Genomic DNA, 15,892 nt, shown 5'->3' with positions numbered 1-15,892 from the left:
AAAAGGGCACCAGTTTTGTTGGATCAGGGTTCTATCCTTATAATCTCATTAAACCTTAATCACTCCCTTATAGGCCTTATTTCTAATACAGTTGCACTATTGTGGGGAAAGACTAGGGGCTCCACATATGAATTTTCATAAGGCACAATTCAGTCCATAGTACAATGCTTTCTTAGATTTAGATCTAAATACTAAATATTTTTGATATTTTTATTATACTTTTTTAAAAAGATTTTATTTCCTTATGAGAGAGAGAGAGAGAGAGAGAGAGGCAGAGACACAGGCAGAAGGAGAAACAGGCTCCATGCAGGAAGCCTGACGTGGGACTTGATCCCGGGACTGACTCCAGGATCACACCCTGGACCGAATGTGGCGCTAAACCGCTGAGCCACCTGGGATGTCCCTCTTATTATACTTTTAAGTGTTTTGTGGTAAATGAACATGTAATTTTTGTATGTTGATCTTGTAAAAATTTGCTTTTATACAAAAAACCAGCGTATAACAGATCTGAGAATGATACCAAATTTTAACTTTTCTGAAAAAATTATTTTTTTGGAAAATTTCTTTATTTCAGATTTTTTGCCACACAGAATCACATAATTCTCAAAATCTAAGTTTACAAATGATCATCGCAAGATCCCTTATCCATATACACACTAATTAGACAGAGGGAAAAATATTCTGTACAATATTTTAGTAGTTACATGATTTGTAAGCAATAGTGAATTAATGGCAACAGAAGAACTCCTACTGCCTTACACATAGGATAACCATTCTCAAATACAAGAAACTAGGCAATAAAGAAAACTTTCTGTTCAGTTATAGAAATATGTTTAAAGGCATTTTATGATGAGAGAAATGTTTCAAGTTAGTACACAACCTATTGGGCAACTAAAACTGCTAAATAAGTTGGTACTTTTGCTCTTGAATATTTGTAGTATGGTATTACCCATTTATCTGACATTTAATAATGCATAAAGTTTCAAGTCTGGGTTCTCAAAACAGTTACTTGAAAATTTCGAATAATGTCTGGTGTACTCAGAGTGCTTTTTCATTTATCTTTTCTTCTTTCAGAAGTTTTTTTAATTTTTAAAAATTTAAATGATACATTTATTGGAGCTGTGCCTTTTCTACCACAAAGAATTAAATAAACTTGTCAAAAGTATGGTTCTGTCACTTTCAGGGACACTTAATTTGCTGTTCTTCCTTTCACATGCCCCTGTTAGCACATATATCCAAGTGACCACCTGCAATAGGTTGGTCTCATGTTATTAGTTACACAAATAAGGAAAGTTGTATATAACCATTCCTCCTGCCTAATCTGTTGAGTTAAAGCAACAGGGGCTCCCTAGCATCTAAATCTTTGCTTTTCTTTTCATATATATGTATATGAAAAGAAGATATAAATATACATATACATAAAATAGTAGACACTTCTTTCATTTATCTCTTCTTTTTAGTGGGACTGTGCAATGCTAGAACAATAATCTAGAATGTCCTGAATAGTGAATTCCATTGTAACACCAGAACCAGGGTAACAGCGAGCTATCAAACCTTCAAAGTGCTTGTATTGGCGTATAAATTCATCTTGCATAGAGTGCCACACCACCTATTACAAAAATGAAAACAAAGTCATTAAATTACCAATGGAAATATATAATCAAGTATGTAGAAATAATGTCAGGACATATTCTAAGAATTTAGCAGAGTGTCATGGGTAAGAACATGCATCTTTGCTCCTTCTACATACAAGATATGTGATCTTGAATATGTTACATCACTGCTCTGGGTCTCAAGTTCCTCCTCTGTAAACCAGGGTAGTAACAATAATGCCTTCCTCATAAGTTTCTTGTGAGGATTAGATGAGTGCATGTATGTAAGGTGCTTAGAACATTTGACATAGTAAGCACTCATTACATTTTAGCTATTATTTTATCTATTACAATATCTAATACAGATGTGTATATGCACAACTATGCATGGAACTAAGACTAGCAATTAAATGAAATGCAACAGTTAATCCTTAAATTTCATTTCAGATGAAAGTTTAAAAATTTATCTCAAATTGATGATACAAAACATAGCTTGAAGCCATGAAGGAAATTAAGATGAAATAGATGGATTATATACGATCTAAGGATTTATGGTTTAGCAGTAGAAACTACTATGTAAATAACTATCAGGACAGAATCTGATATTACATTGAGATATTAGCTAATAGTAACAGGTGACATTTATTGATACTTACTTTTTATCAGCACAGTACAAAGTGCTTTATATATGCATTATCCTATTTAAGTCTCATGACTACCTGGTGAGGGTGGGTGCTATGACCATCATCACTACCCGATAGATGAGGGAATGTATTCTTCTAGGATTTTTCCTTGTAAACGCTAAATCCCATAAATCCTAAATTCCTGTCACCTTAAGTCTACTTACTAAATAATATACTTTTTGCCTTACATCTTTAGCCTTTGGTATTTCTTCTACCCGCCACTCCTATTATCTGTAACTATCTGAGACTTTAGGCGAACACAAATGCAATAGCCCTCATAAAGGCTTTGATGATGTTGAAGCCAGAATTATTCTCACTCATCTCTGGGCCTTTCAGTATGGCTCAATTTGGGATTTAAATCTGACTCTACCATCCATTAACTATGGGTTCTTGGTCATGTTACTCCACTTCTCCAAGCTTTGATTTTCTCATCTATAAAATGGCAATGACAATAATAGTAGTATCCACTATATGAAAGAGGTATCATTTCCACTTTTCAAATACGAAAACTGAGGCTCAGAGAGGTTAAATGACTTGCCCAAAGTCATACAGCTTAACCTGAAGCCAAATTATGAACCTGTTTCTAACTCTGGTTCCCATGCTTAAATCATTCCACTGTACTATACTCTATTCCGTTCAGTTACTCTCATCTGTAAAAAACAAACAAAAAGCCTAAAAAAACCCCTGCCTTACTCCCAAACAAAAGAAAAACTAATGCCTCAAAACAATAAAGCAGAAATATAAAATAAGCAGGAATAGCCATATATACTTATAAATATTATTCCTTTGTTCCTCACAACTCATTAATCTGGTCTGTACTTTATGGAAATTTCCTCCTGCACTATAATTAGAAAATCTGTAGTCTTTCTAGAGTACTCTTTTGGAGAAAAGCAATATACATAAAGATGTACAATCTAGGGTGGTGAACAGAACTAAGCATACCTGAAGTAAGTTTTCCTCTTCACATAAGTGTTTATCAACCTTCTTGTAGAGGTTATCTAGACCTTTTTTCACTTCCTTTCCAGGATACTCTTTAATGACTTTACGAAGTTCTTGTTTGTTAAACGCAAGTTGATAGCTTACTTCCTCCTCTCTTATACCCTGTGCTACTCGAGCTTCAACGCCTTCAAAGAAGTGCTTCAAGGAAATGAAAAAAGAAAATGTGGTATACATATACAATGGAATATTATTCAGCCATAAAAAAGTAATCCTGCCATTTGCAACAATGTGGATGAAGCTAGAGAGTATTGTGCTAAAGGAAGTAAGTCAGAGAAACTTCCATATGTAGAACTTAAGAAACAAAACAAATGAACATGGCAGGGGGGAAAGAGAAGCAAACCATGAGAGACTCTTAACTACAGAGAACACACTGAGGGTGGCTGGAGGGGAGCTAGGTGGGGGATTGGGTAAATGGGTGATATGTATTAAGGAGGGTACTTGCTGTGATGTGCACTGTTGTACGTAAGTAATGAATTATTAAATTCTACACCTGAAACCAATATTACACTCTATGTCAACTGGAATTTAAATAAAAACTTGAAACTACAGAGAAGAAAAGAAACTAAAATAAATAGATAAAAATAAAACTTAATAAAAAGAAATACTGGTTAAGCCTTGCTTTTATTATCATTTAAATAAATTTTAAAAACCCTACTTAAAAGTAGTATTTATTCACAGTGTAAAACTCAGAAAATATATAAAAGTATAAAGGATAAAATAACAATCAGCTATTATTCCACTCAGAGATAATCAGTGTTAACATTTTAGATTTCCTTCTATGTCTTTTTTTTTTTAAACACTCTATTTTTTTAAAGTAGTCTCTACATACAAGTAGGGCTTGAACTCACAACCCCAAGATCAAGAATTGAATGCTCTACCAACTGAAGTAGCCAGGTGTCCCTCCTTCTAGTCTTTTGATGTGAATACATAAATGAAATTATAATATTATATGTTGTATTTTCCATGTAATATTTATGTTTTTTCCAAAGTATAAATTTTAATGGCTGCATAATATTTCATCTAATGGCTGAACTATAATTTTTTTGAACTACAATTTATACATCCATTTCTTCATTATTGAATATTTAACATTTTTCACTTTTTTTCAGAGTTGGCAAAATCTACTCAGATTAAATTTATTGTAAACACAATTGTCAAAAATATCTTTCATACATAACTATTTACCCACGTTACTGATTACTTTTTAGCATGAATTTCTATAATTCCTCAGTTGAGAAGTATAATTTCAAGTATTCTGAAAGTTCTTCATATACATAAATTGCTTCTCAGGAAAGTTCAATCAATTTATATTTCTGTCAACAGTTCACGAGACTACTGTTTACCATATTATCATCAGCATTATCACAATTTAAAGAAATCACTGCAGCTTGATGAGTGAAAAAGATTTATTTGTTGTTTTATTTCACAATTCTTTGGCTATAAATGTAGTTAACCAGCTTTCATATATTTCATAGTATAGGAGTATACTCATATACTCATAGCATATTCAGAACCTTTATCCATTTATTGGGGTCTTAGTAGTTTTCATATAGATTTTAACAAGGTATTCTATATTTTATATTTCTGACTACTAGATTGTTACAAATATTCATCTCAGGTTGTCTTTAAAATGTATTTGTTTTTTAAATATGCAGTTTCATTGATTGGCATGCCTTTATTTGACCACTATACAGTATAATCTAATACTGAAGAGCTTACACTCTCTCATTACTTTTCTCTAAAATTTTCTTGACAATTACTGTTTGTTCTTCATTAAATTATCATCATTATGTTTTTGCTAATAATTGTTTTGACAAGTCTATTCCTGGTACTTTAAAATTTTGTTTCTACATACACTTTTAATTAGTTATTATGACATACAGGAAATAAATTGGTTCTTTATATATTTATTTTGAATCCTGCTACTTTATCATAGGTCAGTAATTTCAACCTATCATATACAGGTAATTTTAATCTTGACTCTCCTTTCATTTTTTTAGAGAGAGAGGAGACAGAGAATAGGCCTGTGTGTGTGAGCAGGGAGGGGAGGGGCAGAGGGAAAGAGAGAGAGAATCTTTTTTTTTTTTTTTTTTGAGAGAGCGAATCTTAAGTAGGCTCTACTCGCAGCATGGAGCCTGATATAGGGGCTTGATCTCATGACCTTGAGATGATCTGAGCTAAAGTCAAGAGTCAGATGCCTACCTAACTGAGCCATCCAGGTGTCCCATTGATTCTCCTTTATATATCTTTTATTTATGTTTCAGGTCTTACTGCATTGACTAGAGCTTCCATAACAATGTTAAATATTAAAAGGATCCAGCAATGTTTCTGCTTTAAATTTGGTTTTACAGGGAATGCCTCTGATGCTGCAGTTAAATATCATGCAGGATTTAGATTCCTTTTACCCTAAAGGAATATCTAAATTCTTAAGCTTTAGAAGGAATTGGTTCTGTATTTGATTAAATATCTTTTGTGTTTGTTGCTGACAACAGATATATATATATATATGCATTTTAAAGATTTCATTCATTCATTCATTTATAGAGCATGCAAGGGGGGGAGGGGCAGAGGGAGAGAAAACTCAAGCAGACTTCTGCTGAGTGCAGAGCCTGATGTGGAGCTTGGTCTCACAATCCCTGAGCTTGGTTTCAACCTGAGCTGAAACCAAGAGTCAGAGGCTGAACTGACTGGGCCAGTAAGGTGCCCCCAAAACATCCATAATTTCAACAATCAAATATGCTCTGAGGAATGACTCAGTTCAAGAAAGGAAGGGAAAGAAAAAGGCAATGAAAAAAACAATTTTTGGTTTTCCTTTTCTCTTAAGTTTTTGAAATCTTCATCTGAGCTAAGGTTAAAGATCAGCCATTGGTGAGGTATGAAATACGAGCATCTGGTATAACGCCTAATCTAGGTTCATCCCCCAGCTTTCCTACTTGCCCATTATTATAACTTCAAGCAAGTTTATTTACTTTCAGTTTCTTCATACGTAAAATGGGTTGATACTACATTATCATATGTCATTGTTTACAAGTATTAAAAGAAGTAACGTATAAAGCATCTAGCAGCATCTTAGTACACTGGAACCTTTGATACCTGGGTCCCTTCTTCCTTATTCTTCACATCAATACATGACCAAATTTAGGATGAATGTCTAATTGTGTTTTTATATGTAAATATATGTATAGAGGTTCAAAATCAGGAATATAATACTAAATGAAAATATACTTACATTTAGTTTTTCAAGAGGTTGTCCTAAAGAGTAAATGACGTAAGACTGAAGGTGATCTGTGTATTTTTGTTTGGCTTCTTTTTTTTCAGCTTCCAGACATGAGATTTTCAAACGAGAAAGTGTTGCAAAAATATGGTGAAAATTTTCCATCATAACTACATCCCTGGGGGTCTTCTGGCTTTCATTTGCTACTTTCTCCACTGAAATCAAAAAAGAAAAAAAATAATATCCTGACATGAATATTAGCTATAAAAATATTTACATGATTTTTTCATTTCTAAGTTTAAGAAGGAACATATTTGTGGACCTAATAAAACATATGGAAGGGTCTTCATATGTACCTAGCCCTAATAAAAAAATCACTCTGAAATAGTCATACATATATATATATGGAAGTGTTATATATAATCAAGGTGGCTTTACAAATCAGTGGAGAAATGATGAATTACTCAAAATGTGTAAGGACAACTAGCTGGACTTTTTGAATACACTAATAAATCTGGATTCCTATTTCTCATTTTCAGCCAAAGAAATTCTAAATTGCTCAATTACATATGAAAAAAGCAAATAAATATAATCATAAGTATTAAGGCAAATAAAGCTAATTAAAAAAATGATTTTGTGATAGCATGACATTTTTACAAATGGTCCAAAACTTAGAAATCATAAAAGGAAAGCTGGATAAATCTGACATGAAAATTTAAAGCTGCTGCATGATAAAAAAAAAAAAACCAACAAAATAAATTTTAGTCTATTAGGCTGACAAAGAATAAAAACTGATAATACTTACTGATATTCAGCATTAATGAGATGTGATGAAAACTTTCACCAACTGCTAGAATACTAAACTGGTATAACCTCTCTGTGAGGCAGTTTGGCAAATGCCTTGAGATATATGCAAACCTTCTGACCTGGTAATTCCATTTCTAGTAATTTACACCAAGGAAATTACTCGACAAGAATCCAAAAATATATGCAAAAAACTGGAAACAAACTAAATGCCTATTAATAGATTTGATAAATGATATATGAAATACTATGTAATCATTAAAAATGATTATAGCTACAATATAAATTGACAAGGAAAGGCATTAGAATTATAGAGTAGCAGATTCCAAAACAGAGTGCTAGGTATGATAAAAACTTTTGTATTCAAGAACACACACACATACACACAATAAGCACATATACACGAAGAAGTACTGAAAAGTTTAGAATGGCAAAATTAAATGTTATCTCTGCCTGGTGAAATTACAAATTATCTTTATTTTCTTCTTCATTTTTAAAATCTGTTTTTTGATTTCGGGGGGTATATAATGAGCATATATTACTTTACAGTCAGATGAAGCAAATCTACTTTGAAATAAATTTTTCTTTCTTTTTTTTTTAAGTAGGCTTCATACCCAGCATGGAGCCCAGTGCAGGGTTTGAACTCATGCCCCTAAAATACAGACCTGAGCTGAGATTAAGAGTGATGCTTAACCAACTGAGCCACCCACATGCAAGCTACTTTGAATTTTAAAAGAAATATCAACCATACAGTCAATCATGTAATTTATCTATTTTTCCTCTAGATATGCTTCCATTGAAAATGTTATATGTAATTGGTAAGAGGATTCCAATTTCTGTCAATTATTTTAGCTTTTAAAATTTATGAATATATGCAATCAGATCATTTATTTCAAACTAAGTGGCACATCATACTCTTTCTGTAACTTACTTGTGGGATCTGACACAGAAGACAGTATTTTAGCATTAACCTATCTTATGTGTGAAAATCTCATGTCTAGAACCTTTCATATCTCAGATATGAAAACTGAGGCCTAAAGAAGCAAACTGATTTGCTTAAGGTTACATACACATCACTGTCTATCATCACCAGAAGACTCTTGATAAAATGCAAATGTAAAATCTCATTCTTTTAAGTTTGTTTATTTTTATTCATTCATTCATTCATTCATTCATTCATTTATTTATTTTATTTATTTATGATAGGCACACAGTGAGAGAGAGAGAGAGGCAGAGACATAGGCAGAGGGAGAAGCAGGCTCCATGCACCGGGAGCCCGTCGTGAGATTCGATCCCGGGTCTCCAGGATCGCGCCCTGGGCCAAAGGCAGGCGCTAAACCGCTGTGCCACCCGGGGACTACCTTCTTTTAAGTTAAAAAATTTTTTATTCGGGGATCCCTGGGTGGCTCAGCAGTTTTGCGCCTGCCTTTCACCCAGGGCACGATCCTGGAATCCTGGGATCGAGTCCCGTGTCGGGCTCCTGGCATGGAGCCTGCTTCTCCCTCCGCCTGTGTCTCTGCCTCTCTCTCTCTCTCTTTCTGTCATAAATAAATAAATAAATAAATCTTTAAAAAAATTTTTATTTGATAAACTCAAACCAATATATATTCCTTAATAGGAAAGTTGAACTTTTTTCATGTGTTTTCTTTCTTTTCTATTATTTTATTCATTGTCATTATTTGATTATATAGGACTTCCTTATATCTTAACCAATTATCTGAGATAAATTAAATGTGTAATAAGTATTTCATTTTGTCAAAAACATTGAAAAAATTTTTTTAAAAAGGTCAATTTTTGTGATTAAAAAAGGAATTCCAATTTTGCATAGTGATAATCCCAAATGAACCTTAAGACAGAAGTGGTTCCTGATTAATATGAATAGGTTTTATGTACTGCTTATTTTTCAGGTTCAAGAAATATCTACTTTCAGAAAACTTAAAAAAGATGACAATATGGAAAATAAACATATCTATAAAATAATACACATATCCTCCAACTAATGAGTTACCATAAATACTGAAAACAATGAAAAAATTCTTTAGAACATAACAAAAGCTTACCATTAACAAATACTCCTCTGATAAGTTTAGTATATGCTTTATCTAGATCTCCACGACGTTCAGCATTTTTAAAAATCGATTCTGCGAGTCCAGCAAATTCTTCAAATTCAGCAACAAATGGAAGAATTCCTACTTTACTCTTCTTTGAGATTTTTACTTCTTCCATTTGCCTTATTTGGTTACTCTACAGTTAGGCAGAAAGCAAGGGAGAGAAATAGCCAAGCAACTTATAAATAATATAATCATAAGCAAACATATACATCATAGAGGCAGGACATAATTTAGTACCTCAAACTTTTTTTTGGATGTTTACTAATTACAGATTAATACAATAGGGATAACTAAGAAACACTATTTTTATAGATTAAAAAGTACATATATATATATTTTTTTGTTGTTAGGGAAGGAGAGACAGAGAGAGAAAGAGAAAGAGGGTGAGGGGCAGAGAGAGAGAGAGAGAGAGAGAATCTTAAGCATGTAGCCCAATGTGGGGCTCAAACTCACAACCCTGAGATCATGACTTGAGCTGAAATCAAAAGAGTCAAAAGCTTTAACCAACTTGCGAGTGCTTCAAAAGTACATATATTTTAAGAAAATAAAGTCGAGGAAAAAAGCTAAATTATTTAAAACAAGCTACAATCAAGTTTTTGTTCAAAGTGAAAACAAGCTATAGTTCTATCATTCATGAAAGAGAAGTATAAGGCGATTGTTCATTTTAAGGCAGAGTAGATACCAGAGCATGCACAGGATTTCTCTAGGTTATTTCTAATTGGTGGCCATGTGGCCAAGTTTGGAATCATAGTCATTTCCAATTTTCATTAGCCTAAAAATCTGTGCTTGGAAAGACCAGATTTCTGGTCTTGGAAAGACCAGATTTCTTTAATTTCTGGATATAAAAACAGAGAGGGGGAAAAGGCATTTCTACAATGGGTATACACTATATAGTTTGCCATGTATCTATTAGTTACATTTTCTACTTACTCTACTTATTTCAGCACAGTGCTTGTGGATGATGGTGACAAAATACAAAAGGGATGTCTCATATAGACAAAACCTAGATATTTGGGTCCAAAAAAGATTCATGAATTCAATTATGGTTCTGTGTACTTCTCAGAGGGACCTAGGTTAGAATTACACTGCCAAATGCTACTAAACATTTTTACTTCTATCTAGAATTTCGTAAATGATTTTGAGGATGTAACTTGAAAATCATGACATGTGGCTTAAAAAAAGTAGTTATTTGTAGGCTACAGGCATTAGTATAGCAAATCCCATGGAGTACTATCAACCATTTGATACTATCTTAACTATTACAGCACACCCGTTATTGCAATTCACTTTATTACAGTTCACAGATACTGCATTAAAAGAATTAAAAAAAAATTCTTATAAATTGAAGGTCTGTGGCCATCCTGCACTGGCAAGTCCATGTGACACTGTGGTAACTGTTTGGCAATATATCAAACTTTTCCATTATTATTTGTTATGGTGATCTGTGACCAGTGATTTGTTTAGGGTGCCACAAACTGTGCCCATATAAGATGGCAAACTTAATCAATAAATGTGTGTATTCAGACAGCTCCATCAATCAGCCATTCCCCCAGCTCTCTCCCTCTGCTTAGGTCCAGAAACAGTTTTATTCCCTGAAATACTGTATTGGCATGAGGCCAATTAATAGCCCTACAATGGCCTCTAAGTGCTCAAGCGAAAGGAAGGGTCTCATGCCTCTTACTTTAAATCAATAGCTAAAAAATGATTAAGCTTAGTGAGGAAGGCATGTGAAAAGCTGGCAGGCCAAAAGCTAGGCCTCTTGTGCCAAACAGTCAAGTTGTGAATGCACAAGAAACTTTTTAAAGGAAATTAAAAGTGCTACTCCAGTGAACACACAAATGATAAGAAAGCAAAACAGTCTTCTTGCTCATATGGAGAAAGTTTTGAGGTCAGGATAGAAGACCAAACCAGCCCATACTATTCCCTCAAGCCAAAAAGCCCAATCCAGAGCAAGGCCCTCTTTTGCATGAAGGCTGAGAGAAGGGAAGAAAGGTGCAGAGGAAAAGTCTGACACTAGCAAAGGTTGGTTCATGGGATTTAAGAAGCCATCTCCATAACATAAAGTGCAAGGTGAAGGAGCAAGTGCTGATGGTGAAGCTGCAGCTAGCTACTCAGAAGATCTAGCTAAGATCTTCTTCAAGATGACTACACTAAGCAACAGATTTTCAATATAGACAAAACAGCCATATTTTGGGGGAAGATGCCATCTAGGATTTTCAAAGCTAGAGATGTCAATGCCTGGCTTCAAAGCTTCAGGGGACGCACTGACTCATTTGTTATGGGCTAATGTAGCTGGTGACTTTAAGTTGAAGCCAATGCTCATTAACTATTCCCCAAATCCTAGGGCCCTTAAGAATTATGCTAAATTTACTCTGCTTGTGCTCTATAAATAGAACGACAAAATCTGGATGGCAGCTCAGCTGTTGATAACATGATTTATTGACTGTTTCAAGCCCACTGTTGAGACCTACTATTCAGAAAAAAAGATTTCTTTAAAAATATTACTGCTCATTGACAATGTACCTGGCTACCCAAGAGCTCTGATGGGGATGGACAATGAGATTTAATGTTGTTTACATGTTTGCTAACACAACATCCATTCTGCAGCCCATGGATCAAGGAGTCTTTTCAACTTTCAAGTTTTATTATTTAAGAAAAATATTTTGTAAGGCTAAGCTGCCATAAGTAGTGATTCCTCTGATGGATCTGGGCAAAATAAAGTAAAAACCTTCTGGAAAGCATTTCACCATTCTAGATGCCATTAAGAACATTTGTGTTTCATGAGAAGAGGTCAAAGTATCAACACGAACAGGTTTCTAAGCCTCATGGAGGACTTCAGTAGAGGTAGTAACTGCAGATGTAGTGGAATTAGAATTAGGAGGGGAGCCTGAACATGGGACTGGAATTGCTGTAACCTCATGATATAACTTTAATAGATGAGGAGTTGCTTCTTGTGGATGAGTCAGGAAAGTAGTTTCTTTTTTTTTTTTTAATATTTATTTATTTATTTATTTATTTATTTATTTATTTATGAGAGGCAGAGACGTAGGCAGAGGGAAAAGTAGGCTCCCTGCGGGGAGCATGATGCAAGACTCAATTCCAGGACTCCAGGATCATGACCTGAGCCAAAGGCAGATGCTCAACCACTGAGCCACCCATATGCTCAAAAAAGTGGTTTCTTGAGAGGGAACCTATTCTTGGTGAAGAGGCTGTGAAGACTGTTGAAATGACAATAAGAGATTTAGAATATTACATAAATTTAGTTGACAAAGCAGTGGCAGGGTGTGAGAGGATTATCCCCAATTCTGAGAGAAGTTCTGCTGTGGGCAAAATGTTATCAAATATCTTTGCATGCTACAGAGAAACTGTTTCTGAAAAGAAGAGTTGATTTATGGGGCAAACTTCATTATTGTCTTATTTTAAGAAATTGCCACAGCCAACCCAACCTTCAGCAACCACCTCCCCGATCAGCCAGCAGCCATTAACATGGAGTGAAGACCTTCCATCGGCAAAAAGATTATGACCCACTGAAAGCTCAAATGATGCTTAGCATTTCTTGGCAATAAAGTATTTCTAAATTCAGTTATGTACATTGTTTTTTAGACATAATGCTACTGAACACCAATAGACTACAGTATAATATAAACATAACTTTTATATGTACTGAGAGACCAAAAAATTCATCTGAATTAACTTCATTTCAATAACTCCTTGCTTTATTGTGATCCTTGCTTTATTGCAGTAGTGTGGACCAAGTGAACCTGAAGAATACTATGAGGTGTTCCACTGCATCAGTATTGTAATTGTGAGAAGTAAAAATGGATGCAGTAATAGAGGGTAGTGTAAGACTGTAGGTGCTGGAAACAGACTGGGTATGAATACTAATTCCATCACTCTTTACTGTTGACCTGGGAAAAATAACACAACCCCTCAGAATCTATCTTATGTAGGGGAGAGGAAGTTGTGAAGATCAGATGAGGTTAATATGTGCAAGGTGCTTAGAACAGTGCCTGGTATACAGTAAGCACTAATTTATGAATGCTGGTCTATGGCCATTATTAAGCTACATGAGGATTTTTCTTCAGTGCGCCATTTAAATGCACAGGATATAATTATAGCCCGAATATACTTAAACTTTAACAGGAAATATCCTAAATGAAAAAAAAAATAATCCTAAATGATGCTTGGTTGTAATTGGTACAAGAAAAAGACAATGCATTTATTTAAGAAATGAGCCATGAGTGTGCTTGGGTGGCTCAAGTCAGTTAGCCATTGGCTTCTCGGTTTTGGCTCAGGTCATGATCTCGGGGTCATAAGACTGAGTCCTGTGTTGGGCTCTGTGCTAGGCTTAGAGCCTACTTAACATTCTCTCCCTCTCTCTCTCTCCCTCTGCCCCTTCCTCTCAACTCACACACGTGTGTGTATGCTCTTTCTCTCAAAAGAAAAGCCATCAATGAACTAAATCTTATAAAAGCAAAATTTCTCTCAAGCTCAATGTATGCATTATTTGCAGCAGATTACTCGACATAGAGGTTATTCAGTGATTAAGACTACAAGTTGGATGCAAGGCACACATCACTATATTACTTATCCATCCCTTGTCCATGGCAATTTAACCAAATCATATCATTCTCAAAGGTTTAAGAGCACAAATCCATATCACTATAGTGTGAAGAATTTTGGAAAGTAAATTAAATGCAGATCATAATGTAGGGCCCAACTTGGTAGTACTTGATTTCTTACTTAATTTTTTTTTTTTTAAGATTTATTTATTTCTGGAGGGTATTATGCTGAGTGAAGTAAGTCAGTCGGAGAAGGACAAACATTATATGTTCTCATTCATTTGGAGAATATAAATAATAGTGAAAGGGAATATAAGGGATGGGAGAAGAAATGTGTGGGCAATATCAGAAAGGGAGACAGAACGTAAAGACTGCTAACTCTAGGAAACGAACTAGGGGTGGTAGAAGGGGAGGAGGGCGGGGGGTGGGAGTGAATGAGTGACGGGCACTGGGGGTTATTCTGTATGTTAGTAAATTGAACACCAATAAAAAATAAATTAAAAAAAAAGATTTATTTATTTGACAGAGAAAGAGCACAAGCAGGGGGAACAGTAGGGAGAGGGAGAGGGAGAAGCAGGCTCCCTGCTGAGCAAGGAGCCCCATGTGCGGCTCCATCCCAGGACTCTGGGATCAGGACAGGATCTGAAGGCAGACTCAACGGACTGAGCCACCCAGGCACCCCTGTCACTTTCTAACTAGCTCTAGCACAATTTAGGCTAGCCTCCTTAGTCTTGTTGTGTTCTTTGAAGAACAGCAGATACTTTGAGCTTGGCCACTAGGTGAAAGAACCAAACTCAGGTGCTATCTGTTCCATTTGCTACAGCCATCTGACATTCATGCTTTTGGGTCAATACAAACAAGCCCATTCACTACCTTTTCAAGGCATGCCTTAGATCCTAGTCTTGTCCCAAATACCAAAATGTACTGAGTACACACTATTCACCAGAAGCTGTGAGAAGACAGGAGTTAAAATAGGACACAGAGAGATGTCCCTTTAGTGGCAAAAGAAAAATCCTTTAGATTTTATGAGAAAATACTGAGTTTATACCTTTGTCTAAGTTAATTTTACTTTGTTTTCCCACTGTTCTGTCTTGAATAACATGAACATTCTTTAATAAACTATTATTACTTGCCACCACGGCGGCAGCAGCACCACCATTATGAGCTATCACTAAGGCCTTACTTCTATGCAAGGCAGTGTGTGCTAATAAGCACTTTATTTGAACCCACATCTACCTCTACCTGATACTACATCCTATACTTTTAACAATTATGTTGTGTTGGATTAACAGGTATTATATAAAGTTATATTTTACTAATAAAAGCAACAAAGCCTTCATAGGCTGGAAATGTACAGTGTCTCATGATTTAGTGTTTCTACTGGGTCACATGGGACTCATTATCTTAGCCTTTGGCCACTCTTCATTCTCCCTTTGGTTCTCAGCTTGCAGTCAGATCCTCTAGGTTTAGTATCACCACAGGAGAAGGTGGGAGAGGGAAGAGGATAAGGGTCAAATTTCATAGTATTTCAAATACCAAGAGAAATCATGTGGTAAGGAGAGGACTAAGAAGGTGACATTTAGGTTTCTATAGATAACGTAGGTTGCCTTCATACTTTAAAAACTCAATAAATATTTTCCAAAAGTATAAAAATGATGTGGATTTTACCTGCCCTTAATATTTTTATCTCCTATTATTTTATGAATATTCAAGAGCTGGATATAACTTAGAAGTTACATAGTAGAAATATTCAGATGATAGACATCCACTTTTACACACTAACTAGAAGCTTTGATTTTAGAACCTGGCCCAGCCCAAATCATATCTACAAGCTTACCAAAACCTAGTGAACAAAAATAAAGTTGTTAATGATTTTTCTTTCCTATTAGAAGGAAGAACATAATGATTGCTGGAAGTTATTATAAGA

General features: G+C 34.8%; 1 protein-coding gene across 8 annotated transcripts in view; it reads right to left on the bottom strand.

Moving 5' to 3' along the window:
- Positions 1-524: 524 nt before the first annotated feature.
- The window catches only part of EXOC1 (exocyst complex component 1), a 67,264-nt gene continuing 51,896 nt past the window's right edge, over positions 525-15,892 (bottom strand). For all 8 annotated transcript variants that reach the window (XM_025435517.3, XM_025435520.3, XM_025435521.3 and 5 more), the window contains 4 exons: positions 9,353-9,536; positions 6,504-6,703; positions 3,218-3,412; positions 525-1,609 (listed from right to left, as the gene is read on the bottom strand). In XM_025435517.3, coding sequence (XP_025291302.3) covers positions 1,457-1,609; positions 3,218-3,412; positions 6,504-6,703; positions 9,353-9,536 — 732 coding nt within the window. In that variant the 3' untranslated portion in view covers positions 525-1,456. The remainder of the gene's footprint in view (positions 1,610-3,217; positions 3,413-6,503; positions 6,704-9,352; positions 9,537-15,892) is intronic.

Source organism: Canis lupus, chromosome 13 (assembly GCF_003254725.2).
Source record: "Canis lupus dingo isolate Sandy chromosome 13, ASM325472v2, whole genome shotgun sequence".
NCBI lineage: Eukaryota > Metazoa > Chordata > Mammalia > Carnivora > Canidae > Canis > Canis lupus.
Note: the sequence above shows the minus strand (reverse complement) of the source record. Positions and strands in the feature narration are given on the sequence as shown.